This window comes from Hemibagrus wyckioides, linkage group LG03 (genome assembly GCF_019097595.1).
Source record: "Hemibagrus wyckioides isolate EC202008001 linkage group LG03, SWU_Hwy_1.0, whole genome shotgun sequence".
Taxonomy (NCBI): Eukaryota; Metazoa; Chordata; class Actinopteri; order Siluriformes; family Bagridae; genus Hemibagrus; species Hemibagrus wyckioides.
In genome coordinates, this window is record NC_080712.1 from 14,095,272 (window position 1) to 14,115,550 (window position 20,279).

Below are 20,279 nucleotides of genomic sequence, written 5' to 3' on the forward strand. Positions count from 1 at the left end.
TCTCCCTCTCTAAGCAGACACCAAGCTCGTCAGCTCCTTTTATTTACCTTTATAGTGTGCATCTGAAATGAATATCTAACTTATGGCAAACAGGAAAATGATCTACAGCTCTTTCATGTCTTGTACCTTTCTTTCCCTGTCTTGCTTGATCTCAAGAGTGTGGAGGGACAATGCTTTCATCCAGTATGTCTACTGCAGCTCCAGCAGTGTCACTGCTCAGTAGCGAGCTCCATTCAGGAGCCTGGATGGTATCGAGCAGTACGGCCAGCTCAGCCTCCAGCTTTTGTACCGTCTCCTCAACACGCTGGAGACAGATGTGTAGAGACACATGTGGAAGAGAACAGAGATAAATTACAAACAGGAGACAGAAGTAGTATTTTTTTTTTTTTTGTATTACAGTGAGTGAATGGACAGTTGAACAAAAATGCACAATATTAGAAGAAGCATAATGGAAGTGGACTAACAGAATTACAGGAGACGGGGTCAAAGGAAGTGATGAATTACAACAAGTGGCTGCAGAGAGAAATAAATAAAATATGTGAAGCGTAGAAGGATAACAAAATACCAGAGGAAGTGAAACAAACAACAACATAAATCAAAGAGACGAGATCAACAAGCTGAGCGGGAAGGACGAGTGAGCTTGAGAGAGAAACAGAGATGAGTCATCAGCTTGTAGAGGGAGAAGGACATGAAGAACGGACAGGAGAACGGTGAAGGAGAGAGAGTTGAAGAACATAGAAGGGTGACTTCTCTCAGGTTGCCTTAACTGAGAGTTTTATTTTGCTAAGAGTCAGATTGATCACTTAGAGAGAAATGAGGGTCATGGTGTGATGGATGAGAGAGAGAGAGAGAGAGAGCAGTTTATTTCTTCCAATAAGAACAGACAGATAGGAAAACATGCCTCCACAGGAGGAAAGGTGGCTACACTGCGAACAAAACACAAGTGAAAGTTGCAGAGAAAAGGAAAGCACAAAATTACACAGACATCCGAGAAAAATTCTACCCTAAAATTAAATGCACTCACTAAACATCGGACAATCTATCAAACAGTGAAAAGCTCCTCCTACGAGGAGAACATAAAGACAGCTGTACATCAGCAGTACAATACCTCTCTGCCTGCTACACTGTGAGGAACATCTGCCTTGCACTTGTGTTTCTTGTAATTATTTTGGCTTTATTATATATATTTTTATAGTATTCTTTTTGTTTTCCTTACCTTAATTAAAACTCACTTTTGTTCTGTAATTTTACTGATTTTATCTTTCTTATTATTCATATAGTGCCTTCATGATGTCCTTAATTTATGTACATCATATACATCACTTTTTCCTCTATTTGTATTTATTTTATTTGAATTTTGTATTTTATTTTATTTCTCCTGTCTTTTGTACTAGCCTTCCTTCGTACTTACTTTGGCAATAATAAATTTGCAATTTTATACATATATATATATATATATATAATATATATATATATAATTATTCCCTCATGAGATCAATAAAGTATCTATCTATCTATCTATCTATCTATCTATCTATCTATCTATCTATCTATCTATCTATCTATCTATCAGTCTCTCTCTCTCTCTCTCTCTCTCTCTCGATCTCCATTTTTCATGTGCTTTAGTGGCATGACAATATTGTATATGTTGTTCTGTGGAGAGAGAGAGAGCGAGAGAGAGAGAGAGAGAGAGAGACTGATCTTTCACCTTGAACTGGAGCTGCTTGGAGGAATACAGCAGCATCTATTAAAGGCATGCTCAGTGCTGTATACAGTGAGAACAATAAATTTATAGATCACCTTTTCCACTGCATCCAGTCTATCATTAAGCTTGTTGTGATCCTGGCAGGGAGTTACATGAGTGTTTCTGTTTGCAGGATCAATCTCAGGCACTGTGAGACAAAACAGAGTGCAAATCATCATTTGTTAAACTCCACAAATCCCATGTTATTGCCTCAGATTATTTCGTAGAAAAGGGTGAAGTTGTTTATGGATATTTAATTTGTCTACATTCAGTGACAAAAGACCCAAACAGTAGGAACATGTTCAGAGAGTGTGTGACAGGTTTGAGTTTGTGACTTTGAGGTCCATTAAAGCTGCAGACGCGACTCAGATTTTATGTGCTTCAAGAAAAAACATCTGAGTCAAATTAGGTGCATTTACTGTGCTTTCTCCTTTTGTTCTCTCTGTGCTGGTGGATCTCAACAAAACTGAACTCGACTTAGACTTATAGCACTTTTTGTTCTTTCAAAACAAGCTAAAAGCATTACTAGATAGATTTATATCATGTAGCAGTAACTAATCGAAGTAAAATCAATAGACAAAATGAGTACATTAACATTTTAAATACAAGATCAAAAACATAACAAAAAAATAAAATGTGCAAAGCAAGCAATGTCATGAAGCGTTGTTAAAATTAAAATTTTGACTAGAGAAAAAAAGGTATTTGAATGCCAAACGTTAATTGGAAATTGGGAAGAATTAGGTATTTGATATCATTTTCTTCTTGCTATAGATTATCTGACTGATCTCTGATCTCCTAATTACCTCGACAAACAAAAAGGTTGTAGTTCATTTAGTAGTAGAAGAAGAAGAAGAAGAAGAAGAAGAAGAACTGGGGCAAAAAGGCTTTATAATTACCACACATGTATTACAGCACAGTGGAATTCTTTCCTTCAAATATCCCAGCTAAGGAAGTTGGGGTCAGTGCTCAGGGGCAGCTATGAACCCCGATCATCCGAGCCAACCCAGAGCCTTAACCACTTGAACCACCACTTTGAACCACTTGAACCACCACTGCTCCCCAGTTAAACAATAGTATAACTATATATTGTAACAAAATGAACAATTATTTTGTTTGTGCTCTATATTTGGGTTTGAGTGAGAGAGAGAGAGAGAGAGAGAGAGAGAGAGAGAGAGAGAGAGAGAGAGAGAGAGAGAGAGAGAGAGAGAGACAGACAGACAGACAGACAGACAGACAGAGAGACCATGTAATCAAATTACACACAAGTCTGGTGGATTATTAATTCCAAAAACTCGCAAATACATTCCAGTTCAGCACGTGAGACTTTTTCAGTATGAGCATCATAGTCTTCATTAATACAGCAGCAGGTTATTAGGTACAATGGCTGTAATTTACAGTTTCAACCATTACTCTGCTTTGAAAGCTGTTAAATATGAAACTTGATGCTGCGTGACATGTTAAAGAAGGCAAACTGTACGTTTGAACACAGTTCTCCTTCTACAGCATTTTCCCCAATAAACACACCAGGAGAGCTGTGCACACTGAGCCAGATGCCAGGCTGCCACACCATGTGTTTCCATGACATCATTGAATAACAGACATGACTGCTTTCCTCACGCTGAGATAAGAAAATCACCCGAACCTGAGTCACAACTTACAACTGACCTGAGAGCAGTGCTTTCTTTTCTCTCTAAACAGCTAAAGTTGGCTGAAGGAAATGTAAATATAACCACTAGTCCCGTTAGACCCATAACAGTTTTTCCACCACATTTCATCTATAGTTCCTGTTATACTCCACTGTACATTATGTGTCCTCTGTGTAAAAGGTCCTTGAGGTTGGTGGGTTTGGATTTAATGCTTTGCATATAACTTTATTTTCTGAGAGAAGGCTGAAGTCCCCAAATAAAATCTTGACTTCTCACACAAGGAGATTTACTCTGCTCTTGCCAATCTTCCCATGTCTTGCTCAACACTATAGGTGTGGATCTCTACAACCTTTCCATGTAACACTCTGTATTGTGATAGGAGATTTGCAGAAAAATAATTAACTGAAAACCTGATTGTATCTTCTGAATATTTCTCAGTACCGATCATCACTAAATAACTAAGCTGTCTTCTTGTCAGGTCTAATCATAGCTTTTCAAGAGGAAAGAAATTTCTTATGAATTCTTAAAGGCATCCTCCAACTATCAGAATGAAAAGTAGACTAATGCTACGCTAGTCAGCGATACAATGCATTAGAGAGGTTTACTTTTCTCCCAGCAAGCAGCTCTGTTTCCCAGCTGTGTGTAAATGTTATTTGTGGTTTTATCCTGATTGGTGCTACTGCAGCTGTCCAATTTTGCAACTTAAACACCATTAATTCTTTGCCAAACAGGCCATGGATCAAATCAATGAAATCATGGAGATAGTATGAATAGAAGACGAAGCAGAAATTCATTTTCCACAAAGTATCTTAATCGTCGCCTTTTTCAGATCAGTTACAGTTTCATGTCTGGATTTTGTTTGCATTTGGGAGGGTTTTTTTATGTGACTTAAAAGTGGAGCAGAATAAGAACATAACGATTAAATATAGCTGTGTCCTGTATTTAAGATATGGAGAAAATGTGTGAACACAGGTGGCTGAGGTTCATGGGTTCAGGAGAATATTGGCATCACCAGCTGCTGCCTCTGCTGGACTCGAGATTTTTGGTCTCGTGCTAGAGAAAAGATGAATGCTAATGCCAAAGTAATATCCCAGATTACAGTGCTGCTAATATATACTCTTATAGCATTAACACCATCACAGATGTGTTTCTATTTAGATACTTGTCAGTGAAATGTTGGTTTTATGTGCATTAAAAGACTAAGTGCAGGAGAAGAGGAGGATAGTGTGTGTTTGTGCGTGTTTGTGTGTGTGTGTTTGTGGTTGGTGTGAAGAGAAGAGTGAGCATTTTTAGACATTACATCTAAGACTCAGGCCACATTCTTGCTGTGTTCTTTATCAAAGGAAAATCACTGCTTCACTTGAGTCCAGATGTCAGAGACCACACTGAAATTCTATGAATTCAAATTTATTCCTTTACATTTATTTGAAAAATTGAGTTGAACTAAACTAAATGAATTTTGGTTCAGTAATTTATAACATTAAATAGTAATTTATTTCTATTTTCTATTTATTAATATCACACTTAAAAAAAAAATAAATAAAATAAATAAATAAATAAATAAATAAATAAATAAATAAATAAATAAATAAATATTTATTTAATTTTAATTTTAATAATTTCAAGCATAAAATAATCTAGTTCCATTGAAAAATATGTTTGCTAATTTATATATATATATATAAATTATTCAAATGTAATAACCTATATTCAAGGTGTTTTCACTTCCTGTCATTTTTTTTGCATGGAGTTGACTATTTAAATGTAAAGTTGTTATATTGTTCATGTCTTATCTCTCCCAAATAACATGGATCATCAGACATCAGTTGAAGAACAGACCAAAAACTGAAACATTCTCAAATGCATGCAAATATTTCTATGTTTTACAGCAGATTGATGAGAAAACAATTTGTAAGGAACATTTTATTATTGTTTTTAATGGAAAAAAATGAATAATTTACACTACAGATCTCAGGATGGTGGATCCCAATGTTTATAATGAAGAAAGAAGAATAATAATCTGAATATGCAGAAAGAAAGAAAGAAAGAAAGAAAGAAAGAAAGAAGGAAGGAAAGAAAGAAAGAAAGAAAGAAAGAAAGAAAGAAAGAAAGAAAGAAAGAAAGAAAGAAAGAAAGAAAGAAAGAAAGAACTCTTGAAGCTCTTTTTTTGTACCTCATTAACCCAACAAGCCCAGTGGGAACATTTCAAACATATTAGTTAACCTCATCTATCTATGCCTCATGGGGTATTTCCTAAATCAATACAAAGTAAAAGAGAGCATGAGCTTCTCAAATTTGCCCATGACTTTCTGTTCTCATTCTTAGGAAATGAGATCACACACATTTGGCCAATTATGTCAGATTTCTCTTCCAGGAAAGTTACAAGAAACAAAGCGCTATCATCTTACATGCTATATGTTTCGTGGCACAGGAAAAAAAAACACATTACGCATGTCCAAATGATTATCTTTAGCTATAAATGTGCTGTAATAGCCAAAGTGCTGGATTGTCTCCAGTGTCTCATGCGTGAAATGTCTTGTCTTTTCTAAGATCTTGCTGCTCTGTCATTCAGAAAAGTGCTCAGAACACACCAAATCAGAACCAGATGTAAAAACTCATGTCATGTAAAAACAGTACATGCACACAGATACACACACAAACATTTTGTGTATCGAATATTTTTGCTATATATCTTATATATACATATATACTGACTGACTGACACTAATTTCTTCCCTGACTGTAAAAACATTTGCAATTAGAAATACTGGACTGTTTAGCTGACACTAATTTTAAATTCAAGAAGTATCTTTTGAAGAAGTGTAACATTCCTCATCCTCATCTTATCCCCATTATCATGTTATCTCACTCTCACCTAGTCAGGAATCTTACCTGCCAACACGTGACCAATCAGAAGGAGCAGGACAGCAAGACAGATGGACTGGTAGGCCATGGCTCTAAGTTAATACACAGGCCAGCTACAGAAGAGAGGCAGGTTACGGTAAAATCATCAATACTGTATAGGCAACACATAACCAGAACATACTAGAGCTGTATTCATGAAAGATTGGATTAAAAATGGAGGAAGAGAAACTTACCCACAAAAATCGTTGTGGCCGTAAGTAGGTAGCTCAGTGTAGTCTGTCTTCCTTTTTCACTCTGCACTTCGCCTCTTTTCCTAATGAAAACACTGAGTGCAGGAGAAAAGTGCTCTCTTTTTGGAGGAGGGTAAGGCGAGACAGTAAGGGGAGTAAGAAAGAGAGAGGGAAGGGGCTGGGTGTGCAGTTGTACAGTGGGCTGCTGGGGTGGGCCTGTTTTTTCACCAGCGGAATTGAAACACAGCTGAACTCAAGCCAATGACTGCAAGAAACATGAACAAGCTAGCCATGTGTGTAAAACAAATACTAACTCAATCACAAAAAGAAATAATCGTCGTTATTTTGATTTACTCTGTCAAGCTCTTCCAGACAGAATTGAAATATACACATTTTACATTTATTTTTTATATATTTTTAGTTGTTTTTGTTTTTAAAAGAAAAACTTGTATCGTAAGTCCCTATTTAGAAGCTTACATATTATAGAGAAATGTCAGCTTATTACTATTATTATTAGTGATAATGGCACAGGGAAACAGTTTTTAACAGAGCATAACATTTTCCTGATTAAACAATCAACAGATCATTTCAGCAAACTGTTCTGGAAAATGGAATGGTGTCTTTACAAGAACATTTAAATTCTACCATCATCCAAATTTCTTTGTTAAATTATGTATGCAAAAGATTTTAGTTAGAGAAACCTCAATTATGAAAATAAATGCACATTAGGAAAAGGTTCCAATACAGGAAATATATGTAAAAATATGAGCAATCCATTGGTAAGGATTGATTGTGGTATCTATTGTTAAAAAAATAAACATTGACTTGTAGCATCTATGCTATTTTAAAAATAGGAGATAATATGGACTGAAAAAAGTGGGTTTGACATTTTGACAAATTTAGGACACAATGCATGTTCCAAAAAATGTATTTTCTCAGTTATGAAATGAAATGGCCAAGCTCCGTTCCTGTCTGAGTCTGGACAGTCTGAGAACATAAGCATTGTTGCAGACATTAACCACCCACAGACACTAACAGTGTTACAGTGGGCAGAGTAAGGAGAAAGTGGAAAGAGAAATGAAACACTATCTCTTCTACACAATGTAATGTCCAGACTTTCATCCATACCAAAGAGGGCTGAGAACATTGTTTCTTAAGCGTTAAGTCTCTATCTATCCAGTTAGAGTGTCTGATCAGCCCACGTCACAGCTCAGTTTAAACGGGGACCGAGACAGGAATAGAGCTCAAGGCTTGGCCAGCAGAGACACAGAGCCCGTGCAGAGGCTGCTATTTGTCTAATGGTAATCCCTCCTTAAATAGTCTCACAGGGCAAGTTAGGGCCATGCAGTTCAACAGTGTGAGGAGAACAGCACGCTCTTACTGGTATTGTAGTTCCTACACACTGGAAACAAAAAAAGACCTGCTTAACTCAGTAAAACAAGCTTCAGAATGAACTTTGCAGCACAGTTTTTCTTCACAAACTGTGTGGGGGAGAACTCACTACTAGCACGAAGGGGATTCAGTGACAGTGAGGAGTATGATCCCTTCTGGCACAGGTGGGAAATCTCGATTGCATCTCTAAACCTCAAAGTTTCCTCGAAGTGACACCTTCCTCTCACTATAGCACCTCCTCTGTTGTTCTTTGTAGTTCTTACCCAGCTGTGTTTCCTCCTGATTTCCCTGTCAGTGTTCATACCCATCAGTAGCACTTTCCCCAAAACATCCTTCCCTTGTTTCCTTCAGGGAAGACATTCTCTCTCTCTCATCTGCTGTATGTACAGTATGTGTATTCAGTAGAAAATGTAGCTATCCAAAACCAAACACACATCATCCACTCATACACATCTAATGTTAAACCACCAATGAGAGTCACAGCTCAACATGCGACTATTATTTGCCAGTGTCATAGTCAGGTATCTGTCTCCCTGCACAGTGGTCCAAAAGATAGGACCTTCCTCCTTACTTTCCATATTTTACATGATAACATGTGCAGCACACTTTAATGTACTACTCTGCATCACATTGCCTTGAATTCTACATCCTACAATTTTATTCTGTTTTATGGTACATCAGCATGACTTGGATTATCTGATATTGTGTTCAAAGAGAGAAAAAAATGAAGACATTTAATCTGTATCACATGGTGTATGTTTTGGTGTTAAAAATGCATATCTTCAGGTTCAGGCAAGCATCAATGATGGAACCATCTACGGATGCAGAGTATATAAATAACTGAATATTGGGGACAATTTTGACCTAAAGTACTAGATAGGATTTCAACATATTTGTGTATATGCTTTACTAACATATCTTAAACCACAGATATTGATTCTCAAGTCTATTTTTGGAGTATTGTTGGAGTTACTCAGTTATTGATTATTTGTCTTTAAGAATGTGCCATGTTCTATATCTTTCAAATTACACAGTTTATGCAAATAAATCTAAGACACAAACTGTCTTTGAGCCTGTGAGGTTTGGTTACAATACGGATATCATTATTAAACCAGTATGTGTTATCAGCTCACACCCACAAATGAAATGAGAATAGCAAAAATCTTCCTTTCATTATCTCCATACAGTAAATCACTGTTTCTAAACATATTTCTTGGCAGCTGTTCCATATTTAGAAGTTAATTATTTGGTAGTCACTAATAATTTATTCTTCCAACCAAATGTATTACAATTCTTGGAATGAAAGTGGCACTTTTTCCTCCTAACAAAGATCTATATCTTTCTGTATCAGTGATGTTTGGCATTTGAGCAGCAACATAAAGAAGTGCTCATCTAACAATAGCGGATGCCAGAAAGATGGCATCATCAACAATGGAGTCCTTACCCGTCGACCCACCCTCATCTGCCCAGAGCGCCTCCGAGACTTTGGCGCTGAGGAGTACTTGAATGGAGAAGTGAAACCCTTTAAGACCAAAGTAATGGAAGCACCTCAGATGCAATTGATGGTACCTCCTAAACCCACAATCCAAAACAACAAGGACTTCAAGCCGGCACCCAAACCTCCTGCTGAGTACCTTGGCTTTGAGGACATCAGTGCAGCAGCATTAAATATCCAACAGTCAGGAATTCAGAAGACCCCCTGCACAGTATGTCAACCTAACCCAGTTTCTAGCAGGATTTGAGAACTGGCTACCCACATGAGTCACATTCTGTGTAAACATTTTGACAAGATATTCTCTAGCCTGTAATACCAAAAGCCAGCCCAATGTCTTCTTCCAAACAACATTCTGGCATTACTCAAATTTTTGTCTAAACAGCAAATGTAAACATAAATGGAGGCCAGTTTGTGTTTCCAAAATATTTTTAGTTTGAAAGCATTTCAGCGTTTTTGGAGGAGGAGCAGAAGGAGAAGGTTAGACCTGGGATTGGGGTTGTGTCCTGCTGGTTTTCATGCTGTAAAAACCATAGCTGCCTCCACGCTTAGAGTAGTTTGGTTTCAGGAAGAATGAAAAGCATTCAGTAGAAAAACATTCAGTGGTCTTGGACAGATAAACCATCATCCGACTCATCGTCTTTTTTGCTTTTCAGTACTCTAGACTATCCAAAATATATGGTATGGAGATTTATCTGAAGAAAGAGTACCTCCACTATACAGGTTCAGTAAAGGAGAGAGGAGTTCTGTATCTGCTCTCCTCACTAAAACAGGTAAAGATTGCTTCACTTCATTTATGAAATGAACTGGGTCACTAATTTAAAATTAATTATATGAGGAAAGTAAGTGCAGACTAATCAACTCTAAAGGCTTCAATAAGCTCACATTAAAAGCAAAACCCCCAGCTCCAGAATTTTATTCTAAGCTTGGGTTGCTGTCTGTGTAGACGTTTGCATGTTCACCCTGTTTCAATATGGATTTCCTCTGGGTTCTCCATGTTTTGTAAAGCTCAGGATAAACTGCGACCCTGAGCAGGATGAAAATGTTCCTGAAGATGAATAAATTATATTAAAAAAAAAAGATTTCATTAGTCATGCTGTATAACTTAATATATCAGTCCATCATCTTTTCCCATGCCAAAAATCCACCTCTCCATCTTCCCACCCTAGAACCCCAAGGGTCAAAAATCTGTTGCCATCCATTTTGGATCAAACCATTTTAGCCCATTTCAGAGTTACTATTACTCCACATACATATTTCTGTAAGGTGTACTCAAAAATGAAGAATTAGGTTTAGGTTTAAAACAAAGTGATACACAACTATTTGTGCAATTTAACCCAAAAAGTCTGCATATATTTACAGGATCAGCAGAAGAAAGGTGTTATTGTGGCCACTGACTGTAACTTCTCCATGGCAGTGGCTCATCATGCAGTGGGGCTGAGTATCCCAGTCTTTGTTATAATGCCTGCATATACTTCCCCACCACGGCTGCACATGTACAGGGACTATGGGGCCATGGTTATCTACTACGGCACCACGGCTCGGGACTCACAAAATCAAGCTCGCCATCTGGCCAAGGAAAATGGTTACCTCTGCCTAGAGGAGTGAGTGCCTGGTTTTTCTCTTTTTTCTCACCCATCTGCTCTACTGCATGCTGAAACTCAATCGTTAGTGATCATCATGATGCCAGCAGTTGCAATTAAATGTATGAGAAATCAAGTGACTTTTTTATCTCATTTATTTCAAAAAGACCTTAAGGTTTGTAACGTCTGCATTAGCATTTTATTACTGAGTAATTTGGCTTAGCGTTTTTTATGGTGTTCATGGAAGCGTTGATTCATCCACGTACCCATCTGTCTCTCTCTCTCCACCTTGCAGGGATGATGGTGTAGTGTACCTGGCAGGTCTGGGTACAGTAGGCATGGAGCTTTATGAGCAAGTGCCCAAGCTGGACGCAGTTATTGTGCCTGCTGGGGGACAGAGCGGAGTGCTGGTTGGGACTGCAGCTGCCATCAAACACCTAAACCCACGCATCTCAGTCATAGTATGTTTGAATAAGATGCTATCCGCTATACACATGCAGTCCATTTTATTATTTACGTCCTTTTAGGCTGACGCTTATGTGTTAGCAAGGATTCGGAGAACACAGATGGTTTAGGGTCAAATTAGTCTAAAGAAGTGAGCGCTAAACTAGCAAGCGACATTTCATTTATTGCTTTCTGAATAAATACCTTCAATGAAATTGTTGCAAAGGTATAACTTTAATCACTTAGATAAACTTTTAAAAATCATCAGATGATGAATGTGTTAAAAGGTAATATATGTTAAAATGGTGGCTTTATTATTGAACATATAATTATGGTTAAAACTAATGATCAATAAAGAAGGCATTAATCAGATAGCAAAGAGCCCAGAGCAAAATGCAGGGGCCATTATCACTGATAAATTATCACTCGTTACAGATCTTTTTTTGTTTTCCCTGACAGGGTGTTGAGCCAGAGGAGTTTCCCCTTCTGCTACAGTCCCTCAAAACAGACACTCTTGCCAGTGATTTCTCCCACACCACAAATAAAAAGCTCTATAGAGGTAAATGTGTGGCCTCCTGTCTGTTTATAAAGCTCTTTCTCTCCCTTAAGAACAAATGATATTTTTTCTCAAATCTTTTTTTCTCTTTTCATCTTTATCTATTAAAGATGTTCCACATTCAGACACAGCTTTGACCTGAGCTCTTGCTTTGTTTCTCAGATTTCATGATGCAGCACTCTTTGGGAGCACATACTTTGCAAATGGCCAAGAAAATGGTGGATAAAGTGATCTCTGTTAGGTACAATGTCTATTCTTAAAAAGCAGTACATTGTTTAAAAAGATGTTCTGAAGTATTCTGAAGGTTTTAGGTTTTTCACAAAGAACTCATTTATAAAGTTTGATACCAACTAGTTCAACAAATTTTATGAAATAATAACTTAATAATTGACGTAGAGGATTGCAATCCAAAACACATCCATGCATTAAACCAAATAAGGCTAATCATTACTTTAGGACAAAAGGAATGTTGCTTTATAAAAGGAGGAAGAGTTAATGTGTGTGTATGGAGGCTGAAGTCTAAGGCTAAAGTGCTACAGTTGCTGCTCTCTGTGACTTTTGCCTTTTATGGAGTTTTGTGGGATGACTGAATACAAATCAGCTGTGCATTGAATGCACTGGTACTATACGGTTGATTGCCATCCAACCAGCCATGTCAACATGTGTATGTGACTATGTTTTGTTCCGTTTGACTGACCAAAACATTCACACACAGCTTTAATATGAGATTAATCAACGAGGCCCACCATTTCCAGTTAGACTAAAACCATAATGGAAATATTTAACATTCCTACAGCTAAAAACATTGAAGTAACACTGTAGAAAGACTTAAGTGTTACATAACAGTGGTTTCAGCAGACCAAGAAAACTTGGCAGACTTGACTTTGTTTCTAGAAACCAAAAGATCCACAGCAGTAACCACAGTAACCCGCTAATCTAAATCGGTTCGCTGGCTTTCTAATTATTTCCTGTACATCATTTTCTCCAGCTTGCACTGAGTGATTTTCTAATTCACATTAACGATTTATTCACCTGACACAGACTAGTTTCTATTTAGAAGTTGTAGCACATTATCAGTACCAGAAATGGACACTAATGTCTTGATCATGATTTATTGTAGAGAGAAGGACAATTTGGTGGCCATGCTGAGGATGCAGGAATATGAGCACACTACTGTAGATACTGAAGGAGCCATGGGGCTAGCAGCCATATTGGCTGGTCAGCTTCCAGAGCTAAAGGGTAAAAGGTGAGCTGTGCTACAAAGCATTTAATGACCAGAAAGTAATCCTGATTGGGGTCAACACTGTAGTGTGATACTACTGTAATGACGCTACACTAGACTATAATGCTATTATAAGAAATAATATGTGTGAGTAATTCTGAATGAAGGTCAGTATGGTTGTGAGATAATGCTGCAATGATTACGATTAATTGTTCCGCTACATGCTAATGTTATTGTAAGACTCAACATGCCTTGAAACTGATCTTCAGTCTCAATACAAAGAATGTTTGCAGAACAGTAACATAAGCCATGACTTTTGTGTGGCTTATTGGAGATCAAGCTGAGTGTATTGGATAGAAATTAAATATACTGATATTCATATAACATCATCTTTTAAGCAGTAAAATAAATGCATATGTTCTTCATAAACATTTAATAAAGCAAGTTGACAACTCAGTATAGTATCATAACATATGACTATTCCTGTAGCTGTGTGTGTGTGTGTGTGTGTGTTCATCCATACAGAGTAGCAGTGGTAGTTTCCAGTGCTAACATGGAGCTGGAACTGGTGAGGGAGTGTGTAGACAGAGCTCTGGTGCTGGACAACCGTATGAGCCACTTCAGTATTCAGCTGGGAGATGGACCAGGAGACATGGCTAAACTGCTGACTATACTGGCTAGAGAAGACGTCAGGTCAGAGAAATAGAAAAGGCTTTACATCCGGTCTACTTTTAATTGTAGTTGTAGCTGAACTTCTTTGGGGCTGACTGCAATAATCTATCTTCAGTAATTAATTATCCTGACAACGAATGGCAATTTGCAGCAGTACAGTGAACACCATAAGCAGTTTCATATGATTGCACAGGGAATAGGAAAGAACAATCTGGTAACCATGAGAAAATTAATCAAGTAATCAGAAACTCTCAGTAAAACACCCATGAGAGTATCTTAATATGCGTAAATATGATTCTCTGTAATAGCATGTGTACATCACTGCCCTGCCTTTTTATTGCCTGAGGGAAGCTAGTTTGGCATGTCAACCTTTCTTAATTTTAATAATGACTATTTTAATGGCAGCGTTCAAGATATTCATTATTCGTCATTCATTTATTACATGATATATTTATTTTAATATTAAAATATTTATTAAACCCATGGCATTTGAGATATGGATTTATATGCTCTGTGAGAACTTTTTATTAGGAACATTTGTACACCTATTTGTTCAGGCAAGTATCTAATCAGCAAGTTGTGTAGCAGCAGTGCGATGCATGAAACTATGCAGATACAGGCCAGCAGCATCAGGAAATGTCCACATCAACCATCAGAATGGGGGGGAATGGGATCTTGACTCATGTCGAGAAAAATGTGATTTTGACTGTTTTATAATTCACACAAAACTAGATTTTACTCAGAATGGTGTGGGGGAAAAAAAGAAAAAACAAGCAGCAGTTCTGCAGACTTGGTGATGAGAGAGGTCTAAGGAGAATGATAGACTGGTTTGAGCCAACAGAAAGGCTACCCACATAGCAGACGGGTCTGGGCCAGATCTGGCATTAAGCCGGCACTGCTGGCTGAGTTCTGGCATGGCAAATGGTATGTCAACCAGATGCGGACCAGGTCTGGCAGTGATGACACTGTTTATATGACGGCATGCCAGATGTGGCCCAGTTATGGTTTGGTTTATGTGGTGTGGCCCAGTGCTAGCCTTGTGCTGGCCCACATCTGGCAAACCAGACATGGGCCACCAAAGGGATGTCATTCTTTGTGGTATGAGGGCCGAGTGTAAGTGCATTGTGTGGGCCAGATCAGGGCCAGACCTATTTTGCTATCTGGGTACAGGAACTCAGAAAACCACTATGTGGTCAGCAGAAGGAATTTAATTTCAGAATGTACAGCACGTCAAACCATTCGGCGCCAACAGCATGAATCCATGGACCCAGTCTGTCTTGTGTCAACAGTCCCGGCTGGTGGCGGTGGTGCAATGGTGTAGGGAATGTTTTCTTGGCACACTTTGGGCCTCTTAATACAAATCAATCATCACTTTAATGCCACAGCATGTTTAATTATTGCCGCTGACCATGCTCATCTGTTCATGGCCACAATTTACCCATCCTCCAGCATGATAATGCACCACGCTTCAAAGCTGAAGTCTTCTCAAACTGGTGTCATGAAGATGACCGCGAATTCAATTTTTCTCAAGGCCTTCCCAGTAACCAGATCTGGATTCAATAGAACACTTTGGAATGTCATTAGATTCACAGCATGAAAGTGCATAAAAACTCTGCAGGAATTGTGTGATTCAATCATGTCAACATGAACCTGAATGTTTCTGTGGAATCCATGCCATGAAGATTTGAAACTGTTTTCAGAGCCAAGGGAGGCCATACCCAGTATAAGTATAGTGTTCTTAAGAAAGTACCGTAAGTGTTTGTCCAGTAAACCAAGGGATTAGAAAGTTTGTGAGATTGCTAGAACATGGGAGAGTTTAGAGTACATTACCTTTTAATAATTTCTTTTAATAGGACCCTGTATTCCAGGGTTTTAGGCATTGTGTGTCAGGCAGCACTGCAGTGAGCATGTTAAAATGTATTTTCCAGATATCAATGTAGATCTGGAGAATATCATCTTTTTTTTTAAATATCTTGACATAACTGTATTACCTTAATATTTCCAAATACTCATGGCCTTTGGTATCAAAATACCTACAATACTGCAATGATTAAAATCACCAAGAGCTAGACATGTCTGTATGAAATACATAGAAGTAATAAATCTCTAAAAGCTCAGTGATGATGCCAGTAAAAGTCAGTAAAGCTTATTTCAAGGACAGCAGCACCATCCTGGGCAATCAATGTGGCCATTCCCCTGACTACAGATACTGACAATGCGCTGCTGAGGGTAGCTCAGCAGTATACTCTCTTATTAGAGCTCATGTTATATAATCCTTCATGTCCATAATATTATCTCAAAGCACATAGAACCTGCATATAAACAATTAAGTATGTTGAACAAATTTAGATGTTATTTGTATATGTATTATATTCATGTTAACCCACATCCCAGATCAAGTTCTTTATGTAGAGCTGTACACAGGACCATTTTTTACCCCACTCCTACTGATTCCCCAAAAAATTCTGGACCAGCTCCTGCAGATACTCTTCAGCAATCCCAGCCACTCCCCAGAACATTTGACCAATCCTATACACCAATCAGCCATAACAGTCTGAGCACTGACAAGTGAAGTGAATAACACTGGTTATCCCCTCATCACAGCACCTGTTAGTGGGTGGGATATATTAGGCAGCAAGTGAACACAACTGGATCAGAGCATCTCCAAAACTGCAGCTCTTGTGGGCTGTTCAGGGTCTGGAGTGGTCAATATCTATCAAAAGTAGTCCAAGTAAGGAACAGAGGAGAACCAGCGACAGGGTCATGGGCAGCCAAGGCTCACTGATGCACATGGGAAGTGATCTGATCTAACAGACGAGCTACTGTTACTCAAATGTTGCTTCATGGAGCTTGCTAAAAAAGTTAATGCTAGTTCTGATAGAAGGGTGTCAGAAACTGCATCGCAGTTTGTTGTGTTTTAGCAGCAAAAGGGGGACCAACACAATATTAGGCAGGTGGCATGTTATGCCTGGTCAGTGTATGTTCCCATAGACAATATACCAGGCCTTTCCACTGCCAAAGAAATTATAACCAATCCCAGCAGAAAGTGTGATAAATTCCATGAACTCCCATAGCCAATCTTGACCAACCCCACCAATTCTGCTCAGAAAGTGTGACCAACCCTGCTCACCTCTAACTTAGTTGGTTCTATTTTTAAACTATATTAGTAACTTAAACCACTCTGAACCTGACCAGGCAATTTCTCATATAAAAATGCCCATGGGTCATAGACCCAATGTATACCTCTGCCTTAAAGCTGTTCTCTTAAACATACTAGATGGCCAAAGGTTTGTGGACACCTGTCCATGGCATTTTTTTGTTTTTTCCAGATTTAGTCCCAGTTTTGCTGTTAAAATAACCTCGACACTTCTATGAGGACTTTTCACTACATTTTGGAGTGTGGCTTTAGGCCTTTGCTTATTCAGCTATAAGAGCATTAGTGAGGTGAGGCACTGATGTCAGATTCCAGTTCTTCCGAAAGGTTTTCAGTGAGGTTGAGGTCAGGGCTCTGTACAGGGCACTAGAGTTCTTCCACATCAATCTTGGTGAATCATGTCTTCATGGAGCTTGCTTTGAACACAAAGGCATTGTCATACTGGAACAGGGTTAGATCCTTTAGTTCCAGTGAGGGGAAATTTTAATGCTGCATACAAAGATATTCCATACAACTGTGTGCTTCCAACTTTGTTGTGACAGTTCGTGGAAGAACATTATATGGGTGGGATGGTCAGGTGTCCACAAACTTTGGCTATATAGTGGATATTATTCATGTGGCTAATACATAAAGAAGGACCATCAGTCTTGATGTAAGATGTAAGCTTTCCTTGAATCTAAATATGTTACAGCTTTGTCACTGAAAGAATAAGAAAATCCAACAAAAATGCTGCACAGAATATAAAAAGTCTATTGATTAATCCTGTTTCATAGGGACTGGCTATTTGTTTCATCTGTCACTGATATTTGCACATATTTTTCTTCAGGCTGTTGGATATTTGCCACAGGAGATACAGTGATAGGGTGGATCTCTTCAAAGTACAGGTAGGAAAATCATTTCCTGTGTCTACAGCTTATCCCTGCCTTCATTTCCTGTCTTCATCGCATAATAGAGGCTTAAAGATATCACCCATGCTGTCACTTGTATGTTCTTAAGCAGTCAGTCACTTCACAGAACTAAACAGCACACTCACATCCTATTAACACAGTACTGCTTATTCCTGGAAAAGGTTTTTTGGCCAAGGCTGTGCTGTGTGTTTGAACAGGTGGAGTGTGTTGTGGAGCTGAGGGATAAGAGTCAGAACTGCCATCTACGCAGGACACTGTCTGATCTCTACCCTACACTGCGTTGGCTGGATCGGTGAACTTGTCATAATAAGTGCTGCTCTAATCATGCATACACAAACTCACACAGAAACACACATCATCAATAACTTTTCCAGACCAAAACACACATCAATAGCTCCTATAGACAAAACCTAAACACAACTCAGGCACAACAAAGACATAAATGCACACACATATCATAAACATCACAAACATCCACATTCACACTGAGTCAGTGTTAGTGTGAATTTCTTCATGTTTAATAGATATGTATTAAAGTAGGTGAGCTAATTAGTCAGAAAGATTAAAAAATTAGAAGTGGCTTTTGTTTGTTTTCCTCTGTGTTTAATAAAAATAATAAAAAGTACTTCTGTGATGAATATTTATCCATCATACTTTATTGTGTGTTGTTCACCAATCATTAAAATTCAACTATAGTTAGAATTATAAAAGAGACTCCTTTATCTGCAAATAGAGTACATGTTTATAATATACACTCAATGACCACGTTCCAAATCATTGAATTCAGGTGTTGTTTTTCAGGGGTTGGGCTTGTTCCTGTAAAATGAACTCTTAATGTTTCAGCATACCAAGACATTTTAGACAATTTCATGCTCCAAACTTTGTGGGAACAGTTTGGGGATGACCCCTTCCTGTTTCAACATGACTGCACACCAGTGCACAAAGCAAGGTCCATAAAGACATGGATGAGCGAGTTTGGTGTGGAGGAACCTCACAGAGTCCTGACCTCAACGTGATAGAACATCTTTGGGATGAATTAGAGCGGAGACTGAGAGCCTGACCTTCTCATCCAACATCAGTGCCTGACCTCACAAATGCGCTTCTAATGGAATTGTCAAAAATTCCCATAAACACACTCTTAAGCCTTGCGGAAAGCCTTCCCAGAAGAGTTGAAGCTGTTATAGCTGCAAAGGGCAGGCCAACTCTGTATTAAAATGCATGTAAAGGCCCAAAACTTTTAGCAACATAGTGTGTGTGGTGTGTGTGTGTGTATATATATATATATATATATATGTGTGTATGTGTATATGTATATATATATATGTATATATATATATATGTATATATATATATATACACACACACAAGAGAAAAGAAAAGAGATTGAGAGAATAAGGAAGGATATACTATCTTTTCTTAGCCGGCTGTGTATTTCATGCTTATTAATAAGGCTTATGACTGTAACTCACTCCATGATGACCTTTTAATACTGTGTGATATGCAGAGTGAATGACACGCCGCCAACCTCCATCAGCTGTCATTAGCTCTTTCATCCATCTCTCGAACTGTTAAACACAGTTTGGCTCCAATCCTGGTGTGTGAACATTAGCTCTCAGCCACATCACACAAATAAATGGTCCATGCTAATATCTGCTGCAGAGGGAGATGCGTGTTAAGATGGATAGTGGAAGGAAAGTGGTGCAGCGAGGACGAGACGCTCTTGAGTAAAGACTGGAGAGAGTGCTTGGAGAGAGGGGTGATTAGCACAGTCTAATCTTTTAAGTCCATTAGCTAAGGTCATTCCGTCCCATAGACCCACAACCAAATGCGGGATAGGAGACGCCCAAAAATAGCAAGACAGACTGGATGCTGTAGTCTTGGAGTCTTGTCACAGATGAAGATTCAGAGTAATAGAGCTATTATCTCCACCATTGTACATAATGTTAACTAAGGAAGTGCACAAAAATTTTCATGCATGTATGTGAGTCGCTAAAAAGGTCATTTGCTTTCCTCTTGTGAAATACCAACTGACGTCAGAATAAATCTAAATCGTACTTAGCAATAAGCCCAAAAATGCTTTTAAATTCATTATTGTTAAAGCTGGTTGATTTAGTATGGCTGTAGCAGAGAGGAATGAGGTAAGCGCTCAATCTTGCAGAGAAATGAGCAAGGTTAAGCTTAGTGATGGATCAAATTCAGTAAGTATGGCATTAAGATAATAGCAAGTGCCAGGTCTCTAAACGTGTCATAAATCAAATCACTCAGCCATAATTCTGCAAAAGAAATCCAAAATAGTTCAGTTTTTGAAGAGGTGATTGTCCATTTACTTTTTGTTCATGAACAAACTGATTAATATACTTTTTTTTTTACG

The 20,279-nt window shown here is 38.2% G+C and overlaps 1 protein-coding gene across 1 annotated transcript; it reads left to right on the plus strand.

The window, feature by feature from the left end:
• Positions 1-7,934: 7,934 nt before the first annotated feature.
• Positions 7,935-18,462, plus strand: LOC131349318 (L-threonine ammonia-lyase). Its single transcript, XM_058384919.1, has 11 exons — positions 7,935-8,041; positions 9,229-9,583; positions 10,026-10,142; positions 10,732-10,973; positions 11,248-11,413; positions 11,856-11,955; positions 12,115-12,193; positions 13,073-13,198; positions 13,700-13,867; positions 17,827-17,884; positions 18,106-18,462. The coding sequence occupies exons 1-11, from the start codon at positions 7,935-7,937 to the stop codon at positions 18,202-18,204; spliced, it is 1,617 nt and encodes a 538-aa protein (XP_058240902.1). The 3' UTR covers positions 18,205-18,462.
• The last annotated feature ends 1,817 nt before the right edge of the window (positions 18,463-20,279 follow it).